We start from the raw sequence: 23,518 nt of genomic DNA, 5'->3' as shown, positions 1-23,518 counted from the left end.
GCTCACCAAGTAAAATGTGGCAGATATTTACTGGTTAGAAGTTGCGGGCGAGTGTGTGTGACAATCAGTTCTCAGTTTAGTCTCGTGTGAGTGGCTCTCGGAATGAACCAAAACTGTTGGCTAAGACCAACGGGGGGGGGGNGGCTTTGCTGCAACTTGATTTCCCACTTCCGCGTAAAACTGGATGAGAGGAGAGAATTCTCATGGGAGAGTGATATGAAGAGTACCACTATGTGAGGGGACGAAAGCGTGGAAGTGAGCTGTTTTGTTCTGAGGAAGGAAGCAGAATGCTAAAGGCATATTGTGGCGAAGGTAATAAAAGCCACACCCAGCATCGCCACAAAGCTACAGCACTACGTCACCGAATCTCAGAGAGCTCACGCCAGCCTACAGTATCCTCTGTGATGGCAAAGCCATTTCTTTAAAGTCATTTCAAGGTCACGTGTGTTATGATTTGTGAGGTCATAATAAAGTTGCAGGATACTGTAGCCTCTGCTAGTACCATTGGCATGTGCTGGCGACCAAGCGAGCCACTGGACAAACAACTTTCGTGCTTCCTTCTACAGATGTCTGCCTCGCGCTATCTCTTCCGTGCAGCTGGTGTGTGTGGGCCCAGCAGGGACTGCAGCGCAGGATGGCTAATAGTTGTATGCCAACTACGTTATCCGAGTCACACTGGGCAAAGACCAGACGGGCCAATCGTGCTTGTTTTTTGCCCGATTATGAAGGTTGCCTTATCCCTTGCAACGTCAGGGTTAGGGTAAGTGGTTCGTGCGGGAACACCACTATCCCTTCGTGTGAGTTAGCATGCTGCAGGCACCCCAGCTAGCGCAATTTTATTAGCAAGCCGCACCAAAACACCTCAACATTACAATGCTAACGAAATACTGCACTGTAGCGCCTGCTGTTGAGGTACAAGCACGTATACGGAGGTCGCCAATTGCACCTTCCCGATTAGGCAGTTAGGACACCCAAGCTTACCACCCGCAATAACTACCTTTAAGAGCATTAAAAACACCAACATTTTATTTAAAATCCATCTAGTCGTTAATGAGGCAAAAAATTCAGTAAATTAGGGTTGCAGAAGCCTCTGCTTTAGTAGTTAACGGCTTCTACCAGGGTACTTAGGCGCCCCAGAATTGTGCGACCGCAGATTGCATCCTTTTCTGCTTAGGCAGAAGCTTTTACGGCCTCAATTCTCCATGTTATTTATGCCTAATTAACGTCTAGGTATATTATATACAAAATCCCGGCATTTTTAAGCCTCTGCAGAGAGTTCCCTAAAGAAACGTATCCTAACTGCCTAATCGGGAAGGTGCAATTGGCTATTAGCGACCTCCGTAGTCAGGATAAGAGTTAGGGATCTGGTCATCTCCGGTTTTGCGTGATGCCTAACTGCAACCGTCGGAGACCAAAGATTCTTTTGGCATATCTGTTTGGGAAAAAGGTGGGTCGGGAATGCACATAATCAATACAATCGCCCAAAATTGGTGATTATGATTATATAAGGACCCTAATTCCGAGCCGCCCGGCCTCTGGGTACGCGATTGAAGAATGCGCAGTACTAGCGTATATCACCCTGCTTGCAGATCTTCTTTTCTTTAGCCGAGTCCAGAGCAATACGTACCTAGGGCCGGAAATCTGTCTGCAGCAAGTCAGACTCTATGTAAACAGGTGATTAGCAGGAAGAGCTTGGTGTGCGAAGTGAAAAAAGGTAGAAACAAGTTTAGTTCATGCCTCGAATCCCTATTTATGGATTACGACGATGAAATAATTGAGCTTTAACCAAATAGATCCATGGCAGTATCTGATCGGGTAAGCTCCGATACGGAGATCCGGCCTCTCATGTTTGGCTATTCAGATTCCAAGATGCTTGGGGAAATAAAGTCGAAGAAACTCCAACGGATACGTCCCAAGACTCCAAGGTAATTTAGATATCTCTCGGCTGTTTCTGAATAGTTCACTTCAGGAAATAATGCTCTGCTCATGCTTCATATAAAACTATTCATTTTGATAAATACAGTCTTCGGATTCCGAACTGGCACGGAAAGTTCGTACTATTGATATGGTACATTAACGCCAAATACCCCGTCTTCTGACATGAGAGTATACAAACATACACCAAGCATCATTGCTTCTTCTGCCCCGCTGGTCCCATCTCTTTACTGAACGCAAAATACGAGACTTCCAAGCTAGACACTGCCCTGATGCCAACGTAAAGAATGAGAAGGAGGGGTAAACTGGCTGTGAGACCCATGAAGATGCCTAGATGAATCCGATATGAGTAAGTTTAACTAATTCTATCGGCATGAAGTGATTGAGCCTGTTTGAAAGTTGTAAGTCGTAAAAACTCGTACCTGGGGAGAGGAACTGGTATCGCTCAAACAGGCCGCCTTCAGACTTAACGTCCTTTGCGTGACTCTCAATATCGCGCCTCAATTCCGTATGCATCGCTGTTGGGAATGGATCGTCCATTTCGTAAATTTGTTGTGCCTGGTATTGTAGTGCAGACTGCTCTTCACCTTGAGGAGTAGTGATGTAGATGACGGTGTACTTCTCATTACCTAATTTGCTAGAGATAACAGTGTCGAGGAATGAATCTTTAGGAATATCAGTTCATGCCTTACTGAAAATTATGGATTTGGAGGCGGCCGTACCATACCCGGCGAGCGTCGATGCACGATCTTCTGAGGGTAACGCAGGAAAATGAATGTTGACTATACGAGGAGAAAAGGTGACCTCGGGAATTTGGCTCTCTGAACTTTTCTTTAGCAATGCCCTCTTTGACTGGAGGGATAACCTGTAAGCCATGGGCACGTACCTGCTCCGCTAATTGATACACTCTCCGCTCCGCAGCGTGTTTTCAAATAGTCCCTTATTGTTACCTCATCTACGCTTCCGAGAACTTCAGGCACGATGGCACTGGAGGCGATGCTCTTATCTGCGCCTCCGAGCCACCGGCTTAGGTAGGGTGTGGAACGCCCGTCTGAGTAATCGCTTGATGATACCTTATCTTGATGAACGATGAAGTAGGTGGCCGAGGGGCAGTGCTTAAGAGACTCGAGGACTTGCGAATTAATGTTAGCAGAGGTGACGAGCTGAGGATGGATGGCCTCGAAGCTTTCTGCGAGCCTAGAAGTAATTAGCTTTGGGCGGAATGCGGAAGGAGATGCGGTGGCGCACTTGTCGGTTGAGAAGAGGAAAAACGGCGAGGTATTACGGAAAGCAGATACGGAAGATACTGAAATAAAGGCCAATACCCTCAGCATGCGAAGCGCCATGGCGGTAGAGAGGATGTAGTGGTCGGGGTGGTAGATAGCTTGAGACCTTGAGGCCTGGAGATAGAGCGGCGCAAGGATAACGGGCCGACAGTTTTTCCTCTTGGCGATGACGCTCTTTTGGGTCGTTAAAATGAGAGATAATTTAGTTAGTGCTGCTGCGGGTGAACGGGAGAGTCATAGCAGCTTACATCCACGGCAACCGGTGGCGCGTCCGCAGCTTTTGCGCCCGATCTGGGGGTCCGTCATGCCTTTGATATAAAGAGTCACCCTCTGAGTCTTTCTAGGTTGTGCCAACACTAGCGTCATTTCGACACCCCCAGAGAGCATCGATATATATTGCTTGCCACTAACCTTCTCCCCACCAATCCAATCCCACATTCACCACCACCTTTTCCTACTGTTCACCAGGCCTTTTTTTTGGAGCCTGCAAAGTCACGTCCGTCGCTGACTACACCCCTTTGCTTTCTTTGAATTGCCGCTGTATACCGATCTCAATTTTTGCATCTTCTAGACGTCCGCGCCACCACGTCCATTCATCCACTCATCCACGACACCATAGCCATGTCTGCAACAACAATTTCGGTCCCACAAGCTCAAGATCATATATCTACAGGACCTACGAGACGGCCAAGACGTCGCCGACTGCAAAATAGAAACGCTGGAGAGAGCCAACAAGAGCCTCAGGGTGATGACGTGGTACAGACCCAAACTCATGGCGGTCGGAGGGGAGATGGCCGGGCACAACCTGCTCGAGGTGCTGCTCTAGCAATGAGACCTGCATCTGTGACTCTATCGGATCAACTTCAGCCTAGAGAGCCTTCCAGCGCTGATATTTCTGTAACCGAGAACCCGCCGCTACGCCGGAATCGAAGGGGTCGGGGTGGAGGACTGCAAGGCCGACAAAGAGGCGGGGCGAATAGTTCTGGAAGACAAGAAGCACGAAGTTCCCATAATCAACCTGGACAGCCCGCACATCCTCACCGGACAGTTCAAGGTGGCAGACAGTTTGGAGGCCAGCTCACAATAGAAAATGAGGATAACAGCTCAAATGGGCCAGCAACTGCGAGAACTGCATCTCATCTGTACGCAGATGCTCCTGAATTCCGGCCAGGCCAACCGCATGTCCAACCAGCATCAGGAGCGAGGAGTATTCGGCCACCTCAGCAACGGAGACGAAAACTTTCGAAATCTTCTGCGCCTGATATTTCCACCAGAACACATGAAGATATCGATAACGGCCATTACGAATGTGCCATATGTACGGAAGACATTCGAAGGAATTCTCGGATATGGTCCTGCAGGACTTGCTGGACGGTTTTCCATCTTAGTTGCATCAAAAAATGGTCAGCCAACGAAGGGTCTGCAGCCGCACGTCAGGATGTACAAGGTGGTGAATTGCCTCCTCCGAGGCAGTGGAGGTGTCCTGGCTGCAATCTCCCTAAAGATTCGTTGCCTAAAGTCTTCACGTGTTGGTGTGAAAAAGAGATTGATCCGAAGCCATTACCCGGTTTACCGCCATTCTCTTGTGGTCAGACATGTTCGAGACCACGCGATCTACCTAAAAAATGTCCGCATCCATGCCCATCTCTGTGCCATAGCGGGCCATGTCCTCCTTGTTCCCAGATGGGACCTACGCGGAATTGCTTCTGTGGAAAGAAGTCCATCACGAGGCGATGCCTTGATACTGATTATGAGAATGGGTGGAGCTGTGGTGAACCGTGTGGTGAGATCATGCCCTGTGGTGACCACGTCTGCACAAGGCCGTGCCATGAAGGCCTGTGTGGTGCCTGCGAAATTCGTGTACCTGCCCGTTGTTGTTGCGGGCGAGTTGAGAAAGAAATACTTTGCTGCGACCGAGGGGATGAAGAAGAGAGCAAACGCTCATATTTTGCTAAGGATGGGACAAAAGTCGTTGAACAGTGGATTGGATTGTTCGAGTGTGGTAATTCCTGTGGAAGAGAGTTTGATTGCGGGATACATCACTGTTCGAAACCATGTCATCAACAGGACATCGAGCCTCCACATTGCCCTCGGTCACCCGATGTCATCTCTCACTGCCCCTGTGGCAAAACTTGGTTGAGCGAGATTTCGGATAAAATTAGAAGAACATGCGAGGACCCAATTCCAAACTGTTCGAGACCATGCGGAAAGCTCTTGCTATGCGGTCACGAATGCTTGCAACTCTGTCACCAAGGAGAGTGCTCTCCTTGCCTCCAGAATGTCTCAATCGCCTGCTGTTGTGGGCGGACAACCTCGTCGACAATCTGTCACCAAGGCACGGAGGAGCCTCCCCAGTGCCTGCGTGTCTGTCGTGTCACACTCAACTGTGGCCGACACGAGTGTGGTGAAAGGTGTTGTCCAGGGGAGCGCAAGGCAACCGAGCGGCAAGCTAGCAAGCGCAAACTTAGACCGCTTCATTCAGCCCCTAGGCAGCCTGACGATAGCTTTGAAGCTGAGCATATCTGTACACGAACTTGTGAGCGTTTGTTGAAATGTGGCAACCCTGAACACCGCTGCCAGGAACTCTGCCACAAGGGACCCTGTGGGACCTGCCGTGAGGCTATTTTTGACGAAATTAGCTGCCATTGTGGTCGTACGGTTCTGCAGCCTCCTTTGCCCTGCGGGACTAAGCCACCCCCTTGTCAGTTCCAATGCGACAGGTCGAAGTCGTGCGGACATTCTCAAGTACCTCATAGCTGCCATCTTGACAATGAGAGCTGTCCAAAATGCCCTTTCCTCACTACCAAGCCATGTTTATGTGGCAAGAATACTCTAAAAAACCAACCATGCTGGCTCAACGAAGTTCGCTGTGGGGAGGTATGTGGCCGGAGACTCAAATGCGGGGCGCATAAGTAAGCTCTAAACATTCTTCTTGACTATGAGAGGCTAACTTTATCTTAGATGTCAACGACAATGCCATAGGCCGGGCCAATGCGAAGAGCCATGTCAGCAGCCTTGCGGCAAAGAATTAGCAACTTGTGGGCATGCTTGTCTAACTTCATGTCACTCTCCATACCCTTGTAAAGAAGACAAACCCTGTCAACACAAAACCTTCATTACTTGCGAATGCCAGCGTGTCAAGCAGGAAGCAAGATGCAACGCGTCAAGGAATAGTGAAGGAAATACCAAAAAGTTCTTGAAGTGTGATGATGAATGCGCTCGTCTGGAAAGGAATCGCAAACTCGCCCTGGCTCTCAACATCGATCCCGCAACTCATAAGGATGACCACATTCCATATACCTCTGAGACGCTCACAATGTATCAAGAAAACCTATCATGGGCTTCCACTCAAGAGAAAGAGTTTCGTATTTTCGCTGCCAACCCAGCCGAGAAACGCCTCAGGCTCAAACCGATGCCTTCCCACCAACGGACCTTTATTCACGCCCTCGCGGATGACTTTGGCTTTGATTCTGAAAGCATGGATCCCGAGCCTCACCGGCACGTAGCTGTATTTAAGACCCCTCGGTTCGTCATGGCACCAATGAAAACTCTCGCAGAGTGTATGCGTATTCGACAATCCCAGCGAGCTACGGTGGCAAATATGAGCTCCCTCACCACAGATACACAGCGTAGAATGAAGGCTAGTAATTTGGTCGGTGACCCCTACAACGGGTTCCTTCTGACAAACCCACGTTTTGGTCTCACCATTGAAGAACTACGCTCAGCACTTAAGGATGCCATCGACACTAAATCCGGAATCACGCTGGATGTCTCATTTCTCCCAAGTGAAGAAGTTGCCCTGAATCCAGTCGTCAACACTCTAGGACTTTCTGACCGCGACCTCGAAACCCTGCTCATGTCCCTCAAACCTACCATCTCCAAATCTCTATCTGCACATTCCCTGGGCACTCTGGAGCTCTGCCGTGTCGATGGTTCCCTAAACATTTTGCGAAGGGAAACAGATAGTGGAACGGGAACGGGATGGAGTCAGGTTGCAGCGAAGGGGGCGGCGCCTATGCGTATTCAGAGGCAGGGTCCTGTTGAAGGAAAAAATACATTCACAGTATTAAGCTTATCGAAAAATAAAAAGAAGGCAGAGATAAAGAGGAAGGAGAGTGTAGTGGATGATTGGGAAACGGCAGAGCTGATGGAAGAGGAGAGAGAAAGGAAGGGGAGTGAGGGGAACCTCGAGATTGGAGGCAGCACCGAGAAGGAGAAGCCAGGAAGTGACGGAGAAAATGTGTCAGGCGAAGAGAGGGCCGACTATAAGGGTAGTGAAGTCGTTGCTGACCAGGATGGGTCAGTTTCCTTTTCGGATCCTGGTGGCCGTGCTATGGGAACGTGGGCGGAAATGGACGATGAGGATGAATGATATGGCGCAGCCATGGGACTTATGTGAGATTAATGTGGAAATTTCCCTGGTAATTCCGGCGACGTTGGCGAAATTAGCGAAGATAAGCTTGTCACGTCATATCCAGATAACTCTGGTGCCAGTAGTATGAACTCGAAAGGCGTAACTTCAGCAGAATAAGAGCCTCACTACAACATATATACTAACAAGTCTAACCGACGTGAGGGCCTACCGTGCTCCGCAACCTCTTGCAAAAGAATTCACTACTGTTACAAAACTATTATTTGCTTGAACGCCTCATAGCATACATACACCAACGCTATGCTACAATACAAACCCAGATCAATCCTCATCGTACTTATTGCTCATCTCATTTAAAAGGATGTCATCGGGTAGAGGTCCACGATTGTTTCGGACTGCAAGTACGCTCGAAGTTAGTATAAATTCTGAGCGGAAGATGTGATTGTGGTTAGCCTACCCCATTCAGTCTCAACTCTGAAAAATACCCAAATCCATCTCCTAAATACCTCCAACGCCTCCATTAGGAAAATGCCGCCTTCTAAATCATTAAAATGATCCAAATGAGGCGAGAGCTTAAAACTCCAGGTACAACGCAGCAGTAAGTCAATGATGATGGCACAGTAGTAAATCTCTTTTGCGTGAAAGTAGAGATGTCGTCGCAGGCCATACGGGTATTCTGGGCTCTTTCGAGCAGAGGAGAAGAGCGACAGTTCCCAGTCGCGAGTAACGTCCCAGTAAAAAGAGTAGAAAGAATTGAGGAAGACGAAGAAGAGCCTATGCATTGTAAGCTTATCACCACAGATTCAATTTTTCAGAGCGCCGAACCATAATCGAAACAAGCCCGCTTCAGTCATCCCGATCTTCTTAGGATCATACCCACGCTGTAAAGCACTCAGTATAATCACTGGGAATGCACTGGTATATTTCAGTGCATTGGCAAGATGTTGTCCGCCCCATCCTGAACTCCCCATGCCTCCAGTTCGCTTGTTGCCATTTCGCACGCGGAAATATTCGATGAGACACTGGCGTAGCCGTATAACGCTGGGTATGCTGATGATAAAAGGAACCATGAATTGTCCTCCGCATCCTCGATCTGGGCGTCCCGTGGAAGAATGCTTTGAAGAAAAGAACATGCAGAGCGCGATGAATAGATCGCCCAGCACCTTTGCATAAGACGTTAAAGCATCGGCCATTAGAATGTCTCCAAATTTGCCATCTTGGGCCTCAGCGAGTCCCCCGATGCTTACGCGCTTGAGCGTTGCGAGTGTGCGGAACCGGCCAGAGCGAGATAGAAAAGGGATTGGGGCAACGAAGCCGACAACGAGCACGAGTAAATAGAGGTTCGGTAGAATCTCCCAGCGCTGTACTGATGTGGAGTTCCCGCGAGTGATGGCCCAGAAAAACAGGAGTGAGGCGACGAGTGGAATTGTCAGAAAGGTTGCGACCCGGTAGCAAGAGAGGTGGTGAGGAGGGTGCGTAGGAGAGGTTCGTGAAGGGTATCGTATCAGCGCTGGCACATCCTGAGAGAGTTTTTAGCACATAAGTTTATCTGTGGTTATACGATGAGGTGGTTTTACGATCTTGATGAGACTAAGATATTGGAGGTTCAATCCCCAAGCCCAGATACCTGGATAAAGATCAGCAATGACATTCCAGGTTCTCGTGGTGGAAGTTTTCACCCACCAAGGACGATGATTAGAGCGACTCGGTAGGGCAAGGGAAGAAGGCGGCTAAACGAATCTAATTCGGGCTTAACAGCTGGGTCACCGTCCATTTTGCTGAAGCCTGAAGAATCCCCTGTCAAATCGCGCACCACCTCTTCTGTTACTTCTGTCCGGCATTCAGCGTGCAAAGAGCGACTATGGTGAGTGAAAGTAAGGGGATTAACAGAGTTGGCTCGGAAGCAAGGGGAGTCCGGATCGTATCACGGCAGCGCTGAATGGCGTTGAGCTAGTATCCACGCATTCTCCTTCTCAAATGGGTTATGGACGCCTCAGCTCGCCAAGGATTGAGCCTCAGCCCTACAGCCACTTACAGGCCAAGCCACATACTAGGCCCGCTTCTAGCCTAGCTAAATCCGCTAGAAAGAGCTGTTGCCCGAGTCGACATTAGCATAACGCTCTCGCTTGTAACGGGAATCAAAGGAAGGGACATTTCCATCCGAGAGCATTGACGAGAAATGAAAAATACATCCCGCTCCAGCTTGCTCTTCGCCTTTCGACAGCTTGACCTTCAGCTCTTGCACTTCTCAATCTACCTTCACTTGTAGCAGTATTCGATTATCACGTCTACATTTACTTGCAACCTTGCTATAGCTGCAGGCACCGTCGATGCTTTATACTTTGTTGTGCAGGCTGTCGTACCAATAGACAAGATGCATACACCTGCTGTCACCGATATAGAAGATAGGTGGACAGCTAGTGGTGCTCACCCAACATATACGCCCGGCGTCGCCACGAAGCTCGGCATGTAGACCTTTTGATACTACCCTGGGACACGCAAAGACTTTTGATGTATTCTTACCTGGCCTTGCTCCCAATTTTTCGGGCAAGACTCCTAGAGACTTATTTGGGGATGCCACATAACTTGTCAACCTTCGTAGGAGGCTTGCTAATCTAGTATTCATTCTCAAGTGACCCAAATTCCGTTAGAAATGAAGAACTGAACTCTTCCGGTATATCCAACCAACCTAGCCTTTCTCTGCATAGCTTAAGAAGACGATAATATAATGCGACCCCGGCATCAACAGTGAACCTCTCAAGGAAAAAGCTTCCGATCAGAAACTTGATGTAGGTTGACGAAATCCACCCAATGTACCTTCTTAAACCCAATACGAAACCTCCCATCCTAAAATACTTCGTTTTTGCAAAAGAAATGAAATGAAAAGGTGCTTGCTAATAGTTCTTTCTGCTAGCCCAGCCTGTTAGGCAAGAAATGGAACAAGTTCCATTATGGAAACGAGAAGGGCAAGTGAAGATGGAAAAGTTAGATTTGACGATCCCGTAGACGTTCGAGTCTTGCATTATTTCAGAAGCGTTTGTGCTATAGTGCTCCTAGATGGCCAAGGTTTCTTCACTTGAATTTGTACATAGTCAACAACCTACCGGCACAGAGTGGCAGCAGAAGTGTCGAGAACCGTCTGGACGTCGACGCAGTATAGGACCTCTGTCCTCTGTTGCTCGTGCATACTGAGTGTCTTTGAACTCTTAGAAGGAAGGTTCTGAGTCGAACTAAGCGGGAAACCGTATTAGAAAACGGTTGATTTCGGTTGAACGCTATCATAAATGGTACATATAGCTTGAAGATTCTGCCAGTGGCTGAGGGTAAGTGACAACTGAAAACTTTACGAACCAAGACTTTGTCCTTTGGTCGCTTGAGTGTGTTATTTGCAACTGATGGAATGGTTAGGTGATATGAGATAAAAGAATCTGAAGAAACGAAGGGTTGAAGCCGATTCGAGAGAAAGTTACATAAATTCTTCAAGATTAATAAATCAGTCGTAGTACAGAAGGGGAGCCTGTGCGGCATTGGCTTCCACAATCTCTTTTCCACGAGTGACAGGGCAAAACGTTGAAGATGCAATTATTTACAGTAAAGTCAGGGCAAAATTCTGCGCTTCAAATATATCCGCTAGGGAATAAGGTCAAAGGAGCTTCGCATCCAGCCAATGCAGCTCGAAAAAAATTGGGACATTCAAGCTCTAGTAACACAACACGTTAAGTTACTCTTAACGCTTGAGCTTGCACAATAAAGGCCCCACCAAAAAATAGCAGTTTCGCTGTTCTGCCGACACCTGAGCGCCTTGCTCTCCCAAGTCCAAGAAACCATCCTAGAAGGTATCCCCAAAACCCGAACTCCGAGAGGCGACAATAAAAACTCATGACATATGTACAATGCAAGTCTCAAATCCTCCAATTAATTCCTCGCCAGTTGCGCTTGCGGAAGTCCAGGACTCTGTTGAAGTTGTGGGTTCTGAGGAGTTGCGCTCCGGCTCAGTGGTCGAGCAGAATTCAACCTCGGACTACCGGCTTGTTGCGGACGCTGGTGCATCATTTGCTGTCGAAGTTGTTGATAATTCTGCGCAGAGTTCGGAGACGGGCTACCGGCAACAGTTCCGCCATTCTGGAGATAAACATTCGAACCAATCTGATTTGCAGCACCAACGGCTGATACACCTGCCGCAGCGTTTATTGCAGACGCTCTCTGCACTCGCAGAGAATATTGCTTCATCTGGTCTGTAGCGACTTTTGTAACATGCTCAGGAGACCAGTCTGGATGTTGTGCCTTCAATTGATTCTGAATGTTATGAATAGCAGGGACGTGGCCGCTAGATAGCGGTCGGGATTGGTTTTGTAAAGATGGGTTGAGTTGAGACATGCGTGGGGATGCTGCAGACCCAGACATGCCGTTCATTGACGGAGTTGAGTTTCCATTCATATTCTGGCCGGCCATGGAAGCCATCATGCTGGGATTGGGCATACCGTTACCGGCTCCAATATGACTAGCTGATATGTTGCCTGCAAGATTAATTTGCTGTTGTTGTAACTGGAATTGGTGTTGGTTTGTTGATGGGTATTGGGCTCTCTGCATACCTAGTCGCATATTTTCAGGAGGCGGCATTCTCTGTTGCCCTTGGATGTTGGCCTGCATCTGAGCTTGTGGAATCCCTTGAACACCCATCTGAATTCCGGATACATTCCCGTTCGGGAAATTGCTCTGCATTGAAGGTTGGCCTGAATGTGATCGAGCTTGCATGTTGATATTCGCAGCGGGGTGGCCTGTCTGAGAGGTAGAATTCGCTAAGGGACTAGGTCCAGGCGCGTTGCCATTAGGGGTTCCGTTGCGTTGCGGTTGACCAATACCGTTAGGCATCGCTTGAGGTTGTCCTGCAACTTGACCTTGCCGTTGCTGCGCAGCAGCCTGCAATATGTAAGAAAATGAAATAATATGTCCGGAAATACATCATACCCTTTGAAGGTTTATTCGATACTGTTCTTGCTTCTCTAGTATCTTGACCTCTCTTTCGTATTTGAGCCTACTGAATTCCTGTGGTGTGTGTACACTAGTCTTTGGTGCAGCAGCCTCATGAGCTTTTCGTAACTGCGCAGCTTTTGCGGCTAAATTGCGAGTGAAACGATTAGTATCCAGTAAATAATGAAGATCTACTAACGGGGGGATTCTTACATTCTTGCTGCTTGTGCGCTGCCGATTCACGCTTACGAGCTAGTTTCCTCATGCCATCAATGATTGCAAGGTACCTGTTGTTTTTCCGCCGCTCGACCCGTATAGGTTGTGTAGTTCGTCGTCGCACTTGTGACGACAACGTCTGACCTGCAGCTTGGGCTTGTTGTTGAAGTTGCTGTTGCAACGCTTGGTGCTGTGCAGACACAGTTCTCTGAGCCGCCTCCAACCGAGACTGGTAAGTTCGAAAGTACTGCGTCTTTGACATTTCGGCTGGAAGCCCTTCGAGCTGTACCCAGCGCTCAAAACATTCCCAAGGAGTACGTCGTTCTGCACCAGAAGTGTATAGAGAGGGTAGGGATAAGGCCAAAGCAATGAGTGACCAGTTGAATGTATACTCTTTAACAAGGCTCCGTAACTTCTGATCCTCGTCCCATAACCACTGAGAAGAGACTCGAGACTCAAAAAAGCCTGTCGATGGCATCGCAAATTCTGATGGAGGTCGAAATGCATGGCCAGCCTGAATACGGTCTCTAACATGCTTATTTTCAGGATTGAATAGGGCAACATTCGTCATCTCTGGGGGGAGATCATTCCTATTGAAGCGACGACCTGGTGTAGAGGGCATAGAATGCTCTGACGTATGGGATCTGCTAGGCGTATTGACGGGTTCATCCTCCTGCTCGTATTCGTATCGGCTGCGTTTCCGGGGCGGGCCCGTCACTTGAGAAATGAGTTTTCCAGTGACAAGCTTAGATACAGGAAGAATAGGCGGTTCCGAAGTAGGGGTTGAAGGTGTGTCAGTTACCGATGGTCTCATTACTGGTGTAGGCTCATACGCAGGAAGCTCTTGGAGTAATGCGTCGCTGGCCGGTGTTCGTTCTATTTTCATTACCACGTCTCCGTATCCGAGGGAAAAGAGTCCAACAGGGGCATTCGAACCATTGAAGCCCGATAAAATATCATCATCCTCGGGGAATGACTCGCTCTCAGTCTCATTTGCGCCAGAAGGAATAAGATCTGGAGTAGGAGCATCCTGCATTTCGTCATCGTTTATTTCAGCTGTAGCGTCGAGTCTCCTGTGGGGCCGTACTTTGATTCGCAAAGATTCTTGTTGCCTAGGATTGCTGGCTACGTATTCGGCGCACCACTCCGCAAAGGTTGATGCAAGCGCAACTTTCCACTTTCTCTCCTCTTTAAAGTCAGTGTGCATCCATCTCATCTCGGCAAGGAGATGATCAAGGTGAGAAGTAGGACGAGGTGGTTCAGCACATTTCTGAATTTGTCGCAAAGACCATCTATTAGCATTTTGCAGTTGGTAAACACGCTTTAGTATCTTGTAATCTTGACATTCACGCAAACTAGCGAGGGTATTTGATGTTGTAACTGTTTTTCGGGCCGAGCTGAGAAGTTCTTGAAGGGGAGTAGATCGCGGGGGATGGTGTGCCTGGAAGGAGAATAGGCCTTGGAGATAATCCTTGCTCGAATCCTGAGAGGCCCCTCGAAGTGCAGCATAATCCTCATTGTAGAGTTGGAGAGAATTTACAGGCCGCAAATTCTCTTGCTTTGCAAAAACTACAGAAAGCTTCGATTTATCTTTGCGTTCACTATTGCGAGGCTGGCTTGGGCTTCCCGAGGTAGAAGCGCGAGTAGAGCTTGGTGTCAAAGTACCATTTACGGGTGCTGTTAAGCTAACAGACGACTGAGATTTCTCAATAGGGGTCTTTGAAATGGCTGATGAAACATGAGCCACGGTCTCTTCCGCATTTGGTGTGAGCGGTTTTTCCTGTTTTTCGTGTGTCACTGAATTTGGTGCATCTTGCATTTCAATATCAACAGGAGGCGTTGGTTGTTCGGTTGGTGCCGCCTGATGGTGTTTAGGCTTCACAGCAATAGTGTCAGTATTCGCCAGACTAGGTGCGTTTTCCTCTAAGGGATCTGTGGGTGCAGTATGGATTGTGTCCACCGCTTGTACTCCTGAGGAACCATCAATGTGCGAAGAGACGCCATTGCTCTGGTTCTCTGATACGACATCTTCGGCTTGGCTAGTAAGCGAACGACCTTCGCCTGCGAAAGAAGATTGACTATGAGGGACTTTCGAGTCGAAGTACTTTGAGTTCCGGGCAAGTCGGATGGCTTGCTCGTCTTCCAATTGCAACTGCGCGTCCGGTGTTTCAGGACTGAGTGCACGAGCATCTTCCCTTGCAACTTTCATATTCCACTTCAAAGTGTTGTCGTGCTCATCTTTAGCTGTCTGCTCGCTTGAGCCGTGATCTAGGCTAGGTTGCCGTAGTTGGGCTACACCATCGCGGAAAGTCTCCTCATCTGGGCTTGTGTCGGGCGAGTGATGGTTGGGATGAGGGGTAGCGGTAGAGTAGGGGCCCACAGTCGAAGATGGAGAAGAGGTAAGTTCGCCAGCAACGGATCCATGGGGTAGGCCAAGCCTCTCATCTTCCTTCCGCTCTCTTTGCACCACCTTTTCCTGGGCGTTTTCAATCTCGCGCAAATGTCGTTCCTGTTCCTCTTTCGGAGGTAAATGCACTACTTGAGGCGGTCGAGGTGTCAAATCATAATCATGATTTGGAATCTCTGATTCTGGTAGGTTGGCGATATCTCCAGATGTGATAGGCACGTCTTTCTTAGGGTCGATGCTTGGGCTATCTGACAAGACATCTGCTCGAGGATGAAAAGCTTCATTTTCATTTCCCTCAGAGAGCTTCAAGAGTTTCGGTCGAGATACTGGAGCGGGGTCGTCGGCGGTAACCTTGTCGAGAACGATGTCGTCCGAATGGGTGTCTCCACGACTTTTCGATTGAGTGAATGTATTTTGGTGCACACTGGTTAAAGACTTTTGTGGGCGCTTCGCCATGCCGTCATCGACAGCTGCGAAGTCGTTGGTTGGGGATAAATGGGTTTGACACGGCGAGGCAGAGGCTCCCCTGGGCTGCCCATCCACTGCAACGGCGCCGCTAACAATGGACGGTGGCGATGAGGTTGATGAGAAGGACACAGGAGCTTTGGAGTTTGACAGGCTCGGAGATTTGGGTGATACTTTTGCATTTTGGTAAGATGACGGGAGAGTCGAGTCGTTGAAGTATCGACCTCTGCAAGTGGGCAACAGCGATCAGCATTTAGAGCGAGCGACTTGTCGAAAGGATATTATTTATCAATTGGAATAAGGAATGAGTGATCTTACTTTGCAATGTCATTCTCATCTAAGAAGCGCAACTCATTTTCGTCGGGCTCAGCATCGAAAAGCAGATCGTGGAGTTTTGGTTGGTGGGCTGCGTTTAGAAGGGCCGTGTAGGCGTAGACCTCGCGCAGTTTGCGCTTCCGGGAGAGCTCACAGGTTCTGCACGGCGATATTAACACAACCGCACGATAATAAAACAAACGAAGCGATTTTTCGGTTTCGCATAGTCTCAAATAGTAAAATAGTGCAATGAGCGACCGTATAATAAATGGTCACTTACGCGATTTCATTCTTTTTCGCCTTTGAAGTCGCATCACGAACGTCGTCTAGGGACATATGAAGGCCGAACCTGACTGAACGACATCCGTCATTCGCGAGTAAAGCCAAGGTGATGGATTTGAGCGTTGTTTTGCGAGTTTGTTGATGAAATGTGATGGATTTCTGATCAGACAAGCACAGGAGGGTCTCTGTAGATGGGCAACACTTCGTGAGTAGCAGAGGTTCGGCGGAGGGACGGCCAAGCAAATCATCCCCTCGCATTCACTTCTATCATCACACCGCCCTAGATAAGTTTCGAGCTTGCCAGTTTGGGCCGGCAGAAAACCGAAATTTTAGGTCAGCGAGGAAAAACATCACGTAGCTCTCTCGCCCATATACTTGACAGCTGCAGTAACGCCGCCCACACACGCAGAGAGCAAGTGCAGAGACTGTAGAAAGAGCCATGGGCAAGAGAAAGCGCGAAGTCGTGGACGCGGCAGCCGCAAAAGGCACCACAAAGAGCAGGAAACAAGAGATCGTTTCAACACCACTACAAACAAAATACTCAAGCATCCAGCAGCAAAAAACTCCACCAAGCAGCAACAAAACCAAGAGCACAGGGCTCAGGACAACTCTACATGATGGGAGCAAAAGGCCTGCTTCTTCCTCAGCTTCAGCGACCGATAATTGGACGGATACAGCCACTATACAGATCGTCACCGGCTCTTACGAACGAGTTCTGCACGGCCTCACAGCAAAAATTCCCAGGAATCCCACACACGTCTCGCCTGGGAACACCAGCAAGATTGAATTCGCAGATACGTTTCTCTTCAATGCACACTCCTCAGCTATCCGCTGCCTTGCTATCTCACCGCCCTCTGCATCCACCGATGAACATTCCCAAAAAGTTATTCTCGCAAGCGGCGGCACCGATGAACGAATCAACCTGTACAATCTATCCACGGCGCCTCCGCCTATAGGCTCAAAACCACCAATTCCAACACTAGCTGGTATGACAGTTTTAGAGAACCCAAAAAACCGTGAGCTGGGTTCGTTACTTCACCATTCATCCAGTATCACTGCGCTATACTTTCCAACGAGGTCTAAACTGTTATCTTCAGCAGAGGATAATACAATAGCCATATCGCGAACAAGAGATTGGACTGTACTGTCAACTATCAAAGCTCCTATTCCCAAACCTGTTGGAAGACCCAGTGGAGACACAGCCGCTCCGGGTGAGGTCCCAGCTGGTGTTAACGATTTTGCAGTACATCCAAGCATGAAGCTTATGGTTAGTGTGGGGAAAGGAGAGCGATGCATGCGATTATGGAATTTGGTAACAGGCAGGAAAGCTGGTGTGCTGAATTTTAATAAAGACATGCTGCAACAAGTCGGTGAAGGAAAATGGGGGACTGGCGAGGGCCGAAAGGTGGAATGGGATATTGAAGGCGAAGAATTCGCAGTAGGCTTCGAAAAGGGGGCTGTAATATTCGGCATGGTGAGTAGTTTGTTCCAGGAATTCGAATTTGGTAAGACTGACCGCTTCTAGGATTCGAAACCGAAGGCACGGATATTGCCAGCGCCTTTAACAAAACTTCATCAAATCCGTTATGTCCCAGGCTTGGGCTCTTTGCATATTTTAGCTTTGTCAACTGAGGACGGTCGCATTCTTTTTTATAACACTCAAATAGTTACTACACCGGCCACAAATCCCACCGAAACCACAAAGACAGTTGATATTCCAGCCTGTACTCTTCTTGCACAACTCGGTGGCAGGGCCGCCGGAATCGCCGGCCGTATCAAAGACTTTGAGACCTTAGTCCCTTTTTCGACAGAGTCATCACCGTCTAGCAGCTTGATCATCGTTACAGGAAGCAGTGATGGCGCAGTCAGGCTGTGGGAATTGAATTCGGAGGAGTTGCATGAAGAAGAGAGAACTGAAAGCGAAGATGCGGACCCCAAATCGAACGGATCTGCAGCTAAAGCAGCAAAACAAGTCGGCCAGCTTGTCGGCACATGCGAAACTGGCAACCGCATCACATGCTTGAAAGCGTTTGTAATGATAGGAATGCCAGAGGATGTGCGAGATGAAGCAGAGCTTGAAGCAGAAGGTTTAGAAAATGACACTAGTAGTAGCAATGATAGTGAATAAAAAAACACACTTTCTTTGCTCCGCCACATAATTTAAACTTCTAAAGTTCTCTAAGAGGGAAATCTTCTTCCCACGGCCTCTTTCTGCAGTTGGTTTTGCCTGATTTATTGACCGCTTCCCTAGGCATTACTCTGTCTTCTCTAGCCACTCTATCTCAACTCGTTCTCCAACCACCCTGGAATTGAACCATTCAAGAATCTCAATTTTCTCCCCTACAGCTTTTGCACCTTCTAGTACGTCAGCTCTCATAATACCCTCGACAGCAAAAAATAGTTCCACAGTCGCTAAGTTCCTTGCGATGCATGCCCGACTGCCGAGCCCAAATGGAATATGATCCCTGAGCATCTCTGGCGTGGGATCTAGCCAGCGTTCTGGCATAAACTCCTCGGGAGTCGGGAAAACGGCCGGGTTTAAGTGTAATGAGTAAGGCTGTAGTCCGATAATGGTAGATGGCGGAAGGTACTGTCCACTTGGTAGGGTAAGCCCCGAAGATGAGACAACACGCGGCATGCGTGTTGGATTAGCCATGCTGAGGCGAAGGCCTTCTTTGATGATACCGGAGAGGTAAGGCAGGGTTTGAGGATCAGATGAGGGGTTGGAGATGAGTTCGGTTCGAAGGCGGGTATATCTAGAAATTGGTCAATATGGTTCTACCTGACTGTGTACATGATATTGAAGCCGCTTTGAAACGGGTCTGAAACAGGGCAACATACTTCTCCGGATTCTCGGACAAATACCAGCATATCGTCGCTAGATTCATCCCTGTCGAATCTGTGCCAGCAAACATGAGATCTTTACACTGGGCTTTGGTCTCCTTTTTCGAGATCTTTGCTCTGAGCATGCGCGCCTGGTACGTGTTCTCTTCAAGGTCATCTACATCCACCTGCTCCACTATTCTTGTAACAAACTCATCCACGTTCTCCATGCTCTTTTCCACTCTCACCTTATTTTCCGCAAAATTAGCACTCAAGGATTCCAGAAATGTGAACGCCCACTTAGGTAAGTAGAAGAATCTCCCAACAGCAACAAAGGAGTCCACGAATAACCCAGCGCTCAGTCTATCTTTTTTCTCAATATCCTCCTGTAGGGCTCCATAGACCGTCCCAAAGAGATATCCTGTAACAGCATCCAACGCAAAAGCTCTGGCACCTCTTAGCAAGTCCACACTTTCTCTGCCTTTTCCTCCCCTCCCCTTTTTCAGACTCGCGTCACGTTTCTCTTTGGTGCTAGCAACCCACTTCTTAGCCACCTCTCTGATAACCCCCTCCCCATCCTTGCGAATTGCACTCGTACTGAACAAACCGGTCACACTTCTTGCCCTCACGGCTCGTTTTTCCTTGTCGAGCTCCGAGAAAATGCTCGGGAAACCATCAATGTCGAAGTTTTGGTAACAATTTGCTTTACGCATACCTCCCGCATCCGTATATACAACCTTCAGCGCCCTACCATCAGAGACACTAACTTCGTTTGGTGCGATTCGGATGACAGAGCCGTAAACTTTGTGCAGGCGATGCAGGATGCGAGCTTCGTGACCAACATAGGTGATGTAGTATAGGTAGATAGATGACAAGCGAGCTAATAAGGGGCCAGGGATGTGAGAAAGAGGGTGGAAAAGGATATTATAGAGGAGATAGACTAGCAATACGTTGAGAGTTGAAATCAGTAGGCAGGCTAGGAGTAGAATAGCAGTTTGGTCCGGGACTAAGAGAAAGTCGAGAAATTGGACAAATGCCATTTTACAGATCTAGTCGGCGAGTAAATATTGCCTGAAAAATGGGTGATTTACAACCGGCGAGTTGGAATTTATATGATAAGAATTGTTGTATCGAAAATTGCTTGTGACTCCACACCGACGATAAGGTGTATTTGACTGCTGCTGGTGTGTCACCAGAGAAATCCGACAAATTACCGAGAGAAGGAAAATGCTATGCGGGAGCAGCAGGACAAACCCACCTACCCACCCAGCCTGCCATTTGCTTGCAGAGCTTCATCACTCTGACTATCAGTTACTCCAAAATGTGAAGAGTTAAATTGCTTTTAAAGTCTCGACTCTCTCACCGAATGTCAATTAAGTTTATAGGGCTTGAGCCTACACTATATGGCTTCTATATGACAATCTAGTTGCTGGCTTATAAGTCACACGTGGACGTCCTAGTCCATGTCGCGATAGATATCTGATTTACAGTCTAACAGAACTAAAATTTTCGTCTTACACAGCGTTCCTTGGGTACCACTAACCCTACCTACCTAATTAGACGACAATTGCGCTGAAAGCGTCGTCTTCACTTTTCGTCACAGTATCCGGGAGATTTTACCACTCCACCATGCACCCAGCTCGAAATAGTCAATACAGTCGTGTATGCCATACCAACAATGCCAAATATACAAAGAAGTATGTCCGACGTCTTCGCTAGGCGGCTACTGGCTATCGCTCTGTAGTGAAGCATAGGCTGAGAGTAAAGTCAGCGGTGTTCTGGTTCTATTGATTAAAGGAAGAGCTTACTGGGTAGATGTAAACTAGTGGGATGCAAGCAAAGCTGCCGACAAGTGCCACAAATTTATCCAAGTCGTTGGCTCCTACCCATGCGAGCATAGCACAGACCATGACCATGAAAAATCGGAAGACGTTTTTCTTCCATTTGATGTAGGGGTTATATTTCCCAGTTCGGCTGAAAAGCTGCTGAGACGTGATCTCAATTGCAGGGTAGATCTGTAGAGGAGTAGAAAGAAGGATTGCCAGCGAATAGATGAATTGCACACCGTTGACAAATTTGTCGTCTTGCGGCATATTTAAGATCACGACAGTTTTAGTTTTTGATCCGTATGCGGCGTACGAAAGAGCACCCATGCTGACGAAAATGACGGTGATAATAACCATAACTCCCGCAAGGACTTTGGGAAACTTATTTGGGTTCTTCATTCCAGTCTGGATTGGGATGATGAGACCGATACCCTCAAAGGTAAAAATGGCTGTTCCAATAAACAACGTCCAGTCCTGGCTGTTGAAGTTCTTGATATCCGCAACGCCATGCTGGGCAGCAATTGTGTAGATGTCGTAGTAATAAAGGTAAACGAGTCCAAGCACGATGAAAATATCGGCGACCAGAGCCAACTTTTGGATATGGTTGATGTTCCGGTAAAGAGAAAGAGGGAGAAAAATAATCATCTGCATGAAGATCATGTATTTGATGTCAATGTGAGTCCGGCATTTGGATACTGCCAGAATGAAAGCTTGGAGATTCTCCGACACGAAGACAATATATGCGGAAGAAAAGCCAATTTGACTGATGACAAGCGAAAAGTTGATGAGATTGCGCATCCACTTTCCGTAAAGAACGTTGCCCATTTCGCCAAAGGAATGCTCCACTTTTAGGCGTGTTGACACTAGGAGCACGAAACAGTAGTAGCTCAAGGCTGCAACTCCAAGTAGAACTAAGTTGCTGAACAACATGCCTCCGTTGAGAAAAGCTCTGGGCAGAAAAAGAACTCCTGTTCCAACAAAGGATTTGAGCAATAACAAGGCAGCGCCAGATGGACTACCTTTTCCAGCAAGCCTTTCTTTTCGTTTACGCTTCTTCTTTCCTGGGGTCAGAAGTGCACTCCCTTCCCCATACTCACGGCCATCGTTATCACTCTCACCACCTCCAGTTTCCTCGTAAGTGTCTGACGAGAAGTATTCATCCGGTCCTAGGGCCTCGTCGTCTTCCTCCAATTCTTCACCAGCGAAGTGGCCATATAAACTAAGGAACTCGATAAAATTGCTCGTGAAAACAGGTGGTTGCTGCCGCCCTGGCCTTGGAGATCCAGCTGCTCCATAGTTTGACGGTCCAGGAGATGGGCTGGCAGCAACTCTTCTAAGGTAATTACGCCGGAAACCACCGGGCTGCTTGATGCTGTCGATATTCAATATTTGATCCTCGGGCTTTGGCCGCGTGGTGTGGAAACTCCGGCTCCTTTTCATCTCCGCTCGCTCTTCTGCTTCTTGCTGCTCTGTCCACCTATATATTTGCCGCGTAATATCTCCTCCCTGTAGTTGTAAACTGGAGAATTCATCATCGTCTGCTGATGCGCTCCTTCCCCGATTATCTGAGCTTTCTCCATTGCGGTCGTACGTCTTTCTTGGTGAACCATGTGTATCAAGCCCAGACAAATTTGACGAAGAACCTTTTGAGGGGCCAACAAGATGCCTTCGCACAACCTCAGGGTCTTCATAAGGTATTGGACTTCCAGAGCCTCTCCCATCAAGGGACTCATAGTTGCTACGTGGACCACGGCTAGAAGCTGCAGCAGCTGCGGGTGAAAGGGGACGCAAGGGAGGTGTGTCAAGTCGAGGCGGACTATTCCTACCGAATGACTCTTTCAACGCATGAGATAGAGCAGACTCTCCAGGCCCTGGAAGAGAGGACTGCGGTTCGCCTAAACCGGGAAGAGGAGTTTGAGACTGTGATGGTTCGGCACTGGCTAACTGACTGGGTGTAGGAACCTGTCGAATCGTTGGAGAGCCTGGGCCATGTGAAGGAACTGGTGAATCTAAGCGTGCGACGAATGTTGCTCTCGAATATGAACCCTCAACAGTAGGTGAACGACTTTCACTCGGGTCGGGAGAGCCTTTGGAAGTAGGCACCGGCCTTGGCTTTGACTGTGCCGACGATTGCCGGCGGTGTTCTGCCATTGTCATTGAGACGGAGACGGAGTTGTCCTCGGGAGTGTAAAAGGTTGCGTCAAACGCTGACACGAGGTATACTTTCAGAGAGTCAAAACGGCAAGTGACGAGGGTGATTGTGGTCTCAAGTCTGTTGAGCGAAGCAGGTGGAGATTAGTGGCAGACATGGGAGGGCTTGACTCGAGGTATTGGAGGATACATACACAGGGGCTAGAGAGGAAGAGAGCTGGGCAGCGAGGTGATGTGGACGGGGAGGAGTTGGGTTGAAGGAAGGATTAGAGGGATTAAAGAGAGTGCAGTGTGTTCAGCGCACGAGAAGGCGAAGTCATAGTCACGACGCTTCACTTCTCAGACGTGGTCCATGTTGATGGCCGGATGCCAGGGGCGCTGGACGAATACGTGGGGGCTTTGGGGGTGCACAGATATTTTGGCGGATCAGCTGCCTTCACCAAAGCCTTTCTGTGGGATTGCCTCGCTG

The 23,518-nt window shown here is 48.4% G+C and overlaps 7 protein-coding genes across 7 annotated transcripts; 2 read left to right on the top strand and 5 right to left on the bottom strand.

Moving 5' to 3' along the window:
• Positions 1–2,128: 2,128 nt before the first annotated feature.
• K441DRAFT_542555 (BIG1-domain-containing protein) lies at positions 2,129–3,281 on the bottom strand (the record flags this gene model as incomplete). The annotated part of the gene is made up of 5 exons (XM_067642701.1): positions 2,129–2,265; positions 2,358–2,600; positions 2,658–2,756; positions 2,822–3,132; positions 3,184–3,281. 5 exons carry the CDS (start codon positions 3,279–3,281, stop codon positions 2,129–2,131), a joined length of 888 nt encoding a protein of 295 aa, XP_067508155.1.
• A 768-nt stretch (positions 3,282–4,049) lies between these two features.
• K441DRAFT_543206 (uncharacterized protein) lies at positions 4,050–7,593 on the top strand (the record flags this gene model as incomplete). Its single annotated transcript, XM_067642726.1, has 2 exons — positions 4,050–6,133; positions 6,183–7,593. 2 exons carry the CDS (start codon positions 4,050–4,052, stop codon positions 7,591–7,593), a joined length of 3,495 nt encoding a protein of 1,164 aa, XP_067508154.1.
• A 321-nt stretch (positions 7,594–7,914) lies between these two features.
• On the bottom strand, positions 7,915–9,367 carry K441DRAFT_541824 (EXS-domain-containing protein; the record flags this gene model as incomplete). Its single annotated transcript, XM_067642665.1, has 5 exons — positions 7,915–7,988; positions 8,051–8,367; positions 8,419–9,113; positions 9,171–9,220; positions 9,277–9,367. The coding sequence occupies 5 exons, from the start codon at positions 9,365–9,367 to the stop codon at positions 7,915–7,917; spliced, it is 1,227 nt and encodes a 408-aa protein (XP_067508153.1).
• A 1,739-nt stretch (positions 9,368–11,106) lies between these two features.
• K441DRAFT_628806 (uncharacterized protein) lies at positions 11,107–16,456 on the bottom strand. Its single transcript, XM_067646211.1, has 5 exons — positions 16,248–16,456; positions 15,971–16,126; positions 12,778–15,878; positions 12,562–12,710; positions 11,107–12,513 (listed from the first exon to the last, which is right to left on the bottom strand). Exons 1-5 carry the CDS (start codon positions 16,301–16,303, stop codon positions 11,509–11,511), a joined length of 4,467 nt encoding a protein of 1,488 aa, XP_067508152.1. The 5' UTR covers positions 16,304–16,456; the 3' UTR covers positions 11,107–11,508.
• A 232-nt stretch (positions 16,457–16,688) lies between these two features.
• Positions 16,689–18,356, top strand: K441DRAFT_464990 (WD40 repeat-like protein; the record flags this gene model as incomplete). Its single annotated transcript, XM_067641808.1, has 2 exons — positions 16,689–17,723; positions 17,775–18,356. Coding segments are annotated over 2 exons (1,617 nt in total), but the record flags the coding sequence as incomplete, so codon positions are not given.
• Positions 18,139–20,368, bottom strand: K441DRAFT_736335 (cytochrome P450; the record flags this gene model as incomplete). Its single annotated transcript, XM_067654310.1, has 3 exons — positions 18,139–19,005; positions 19,091–20,012; positions 20,335–20,368. The coding sequence occupies 3 exons, from the start codon at positions 20,366–20,368 to the stop codon at positions 18,504–18,506; spliced, it is 1,458 nt and encodes a 485-aa protein (XP_067508150.1). The 3' UTR covers positions 18,139–18,503.
• Positions 20,369–20,420: 52 nt separating this feature from the next.
• On the bottom strand, positions 20,421–23,424 carry K441DRAFT_653925 (amino acid transporter-like protein). Its single transcript, XM_067647615.1, has 2 exons — positions 20,881–23,424; positions 20,421–20,827 (listed from the first exon to the last, which is right to left on the bottom strand). The coding sequence occupies exons 1-2, from the start codon at positions 23,047–23,049 to the stop codon at positions 20,660–20,662; spliced, it is 2,337 nt and encodes a 778-aa protein (XP_067508149.1). The 5' UTR covers positions 23,050–23,424; the 3' UTR covers positions 20,421–20,659.
• Between the last annotated feature and the right edge of the window lie 94 nt (positions 23,425–23,518).

This window comes from Cenococcum geophilum (assembly GCF_001692895.1).
Source record: "Cenococcum geophilum 1.58 unplaced genomic scaffold K441scaffold_6, whole genome shotgun sequence".
Taxonomy (NCBI): Eukaryota; Fungi; Ascomycota; class Dothideomycetes; order Gloniales; family Gloniaceae; genus Cenococcum; species Cenococcum geophilum.
This window is presented reverse-complemented; position numbering and strand designations above follow the sequence as displayed.

Coding starts and splice junctions, on each gene's coding strand:
- K441DRAFT_628806 (XM_067646211.1), bottom strand. CDS start 16,303: ATGTCCCTAGACGACGTTCGTGATGCGACTTCAAAGGCGAAAAAGAAT. Junction 15,879..15,970: donor GATGAGAATGACATTGCAAA/GTAAGATCACTC, acceptor GCCCACTTGCAG/AGGTCGATACTTCAACGACT. Junction 12,711..12,777: donor AGCGCACAAGCAGCAAGAAT/GTAAGAATCCCC, acceptor CTCGCAATTTAG/CCGCAAAAGCTGCGCAGTTA.
- K441DRAFT_653925 (XM_067647615.1), bottom strand. CDS start 23,049: ATGGCAGAACACCGCCGGCAATCGTCGGCACAGTCAAAGCCAAGGCCG. Junction 20,828..20,880: donor CACTAGTTTACATCTACCCA/GTAAGCTCTTCC, acceptor CTTTACTCTCAG/CCTATGCTTCACTACAGAGC.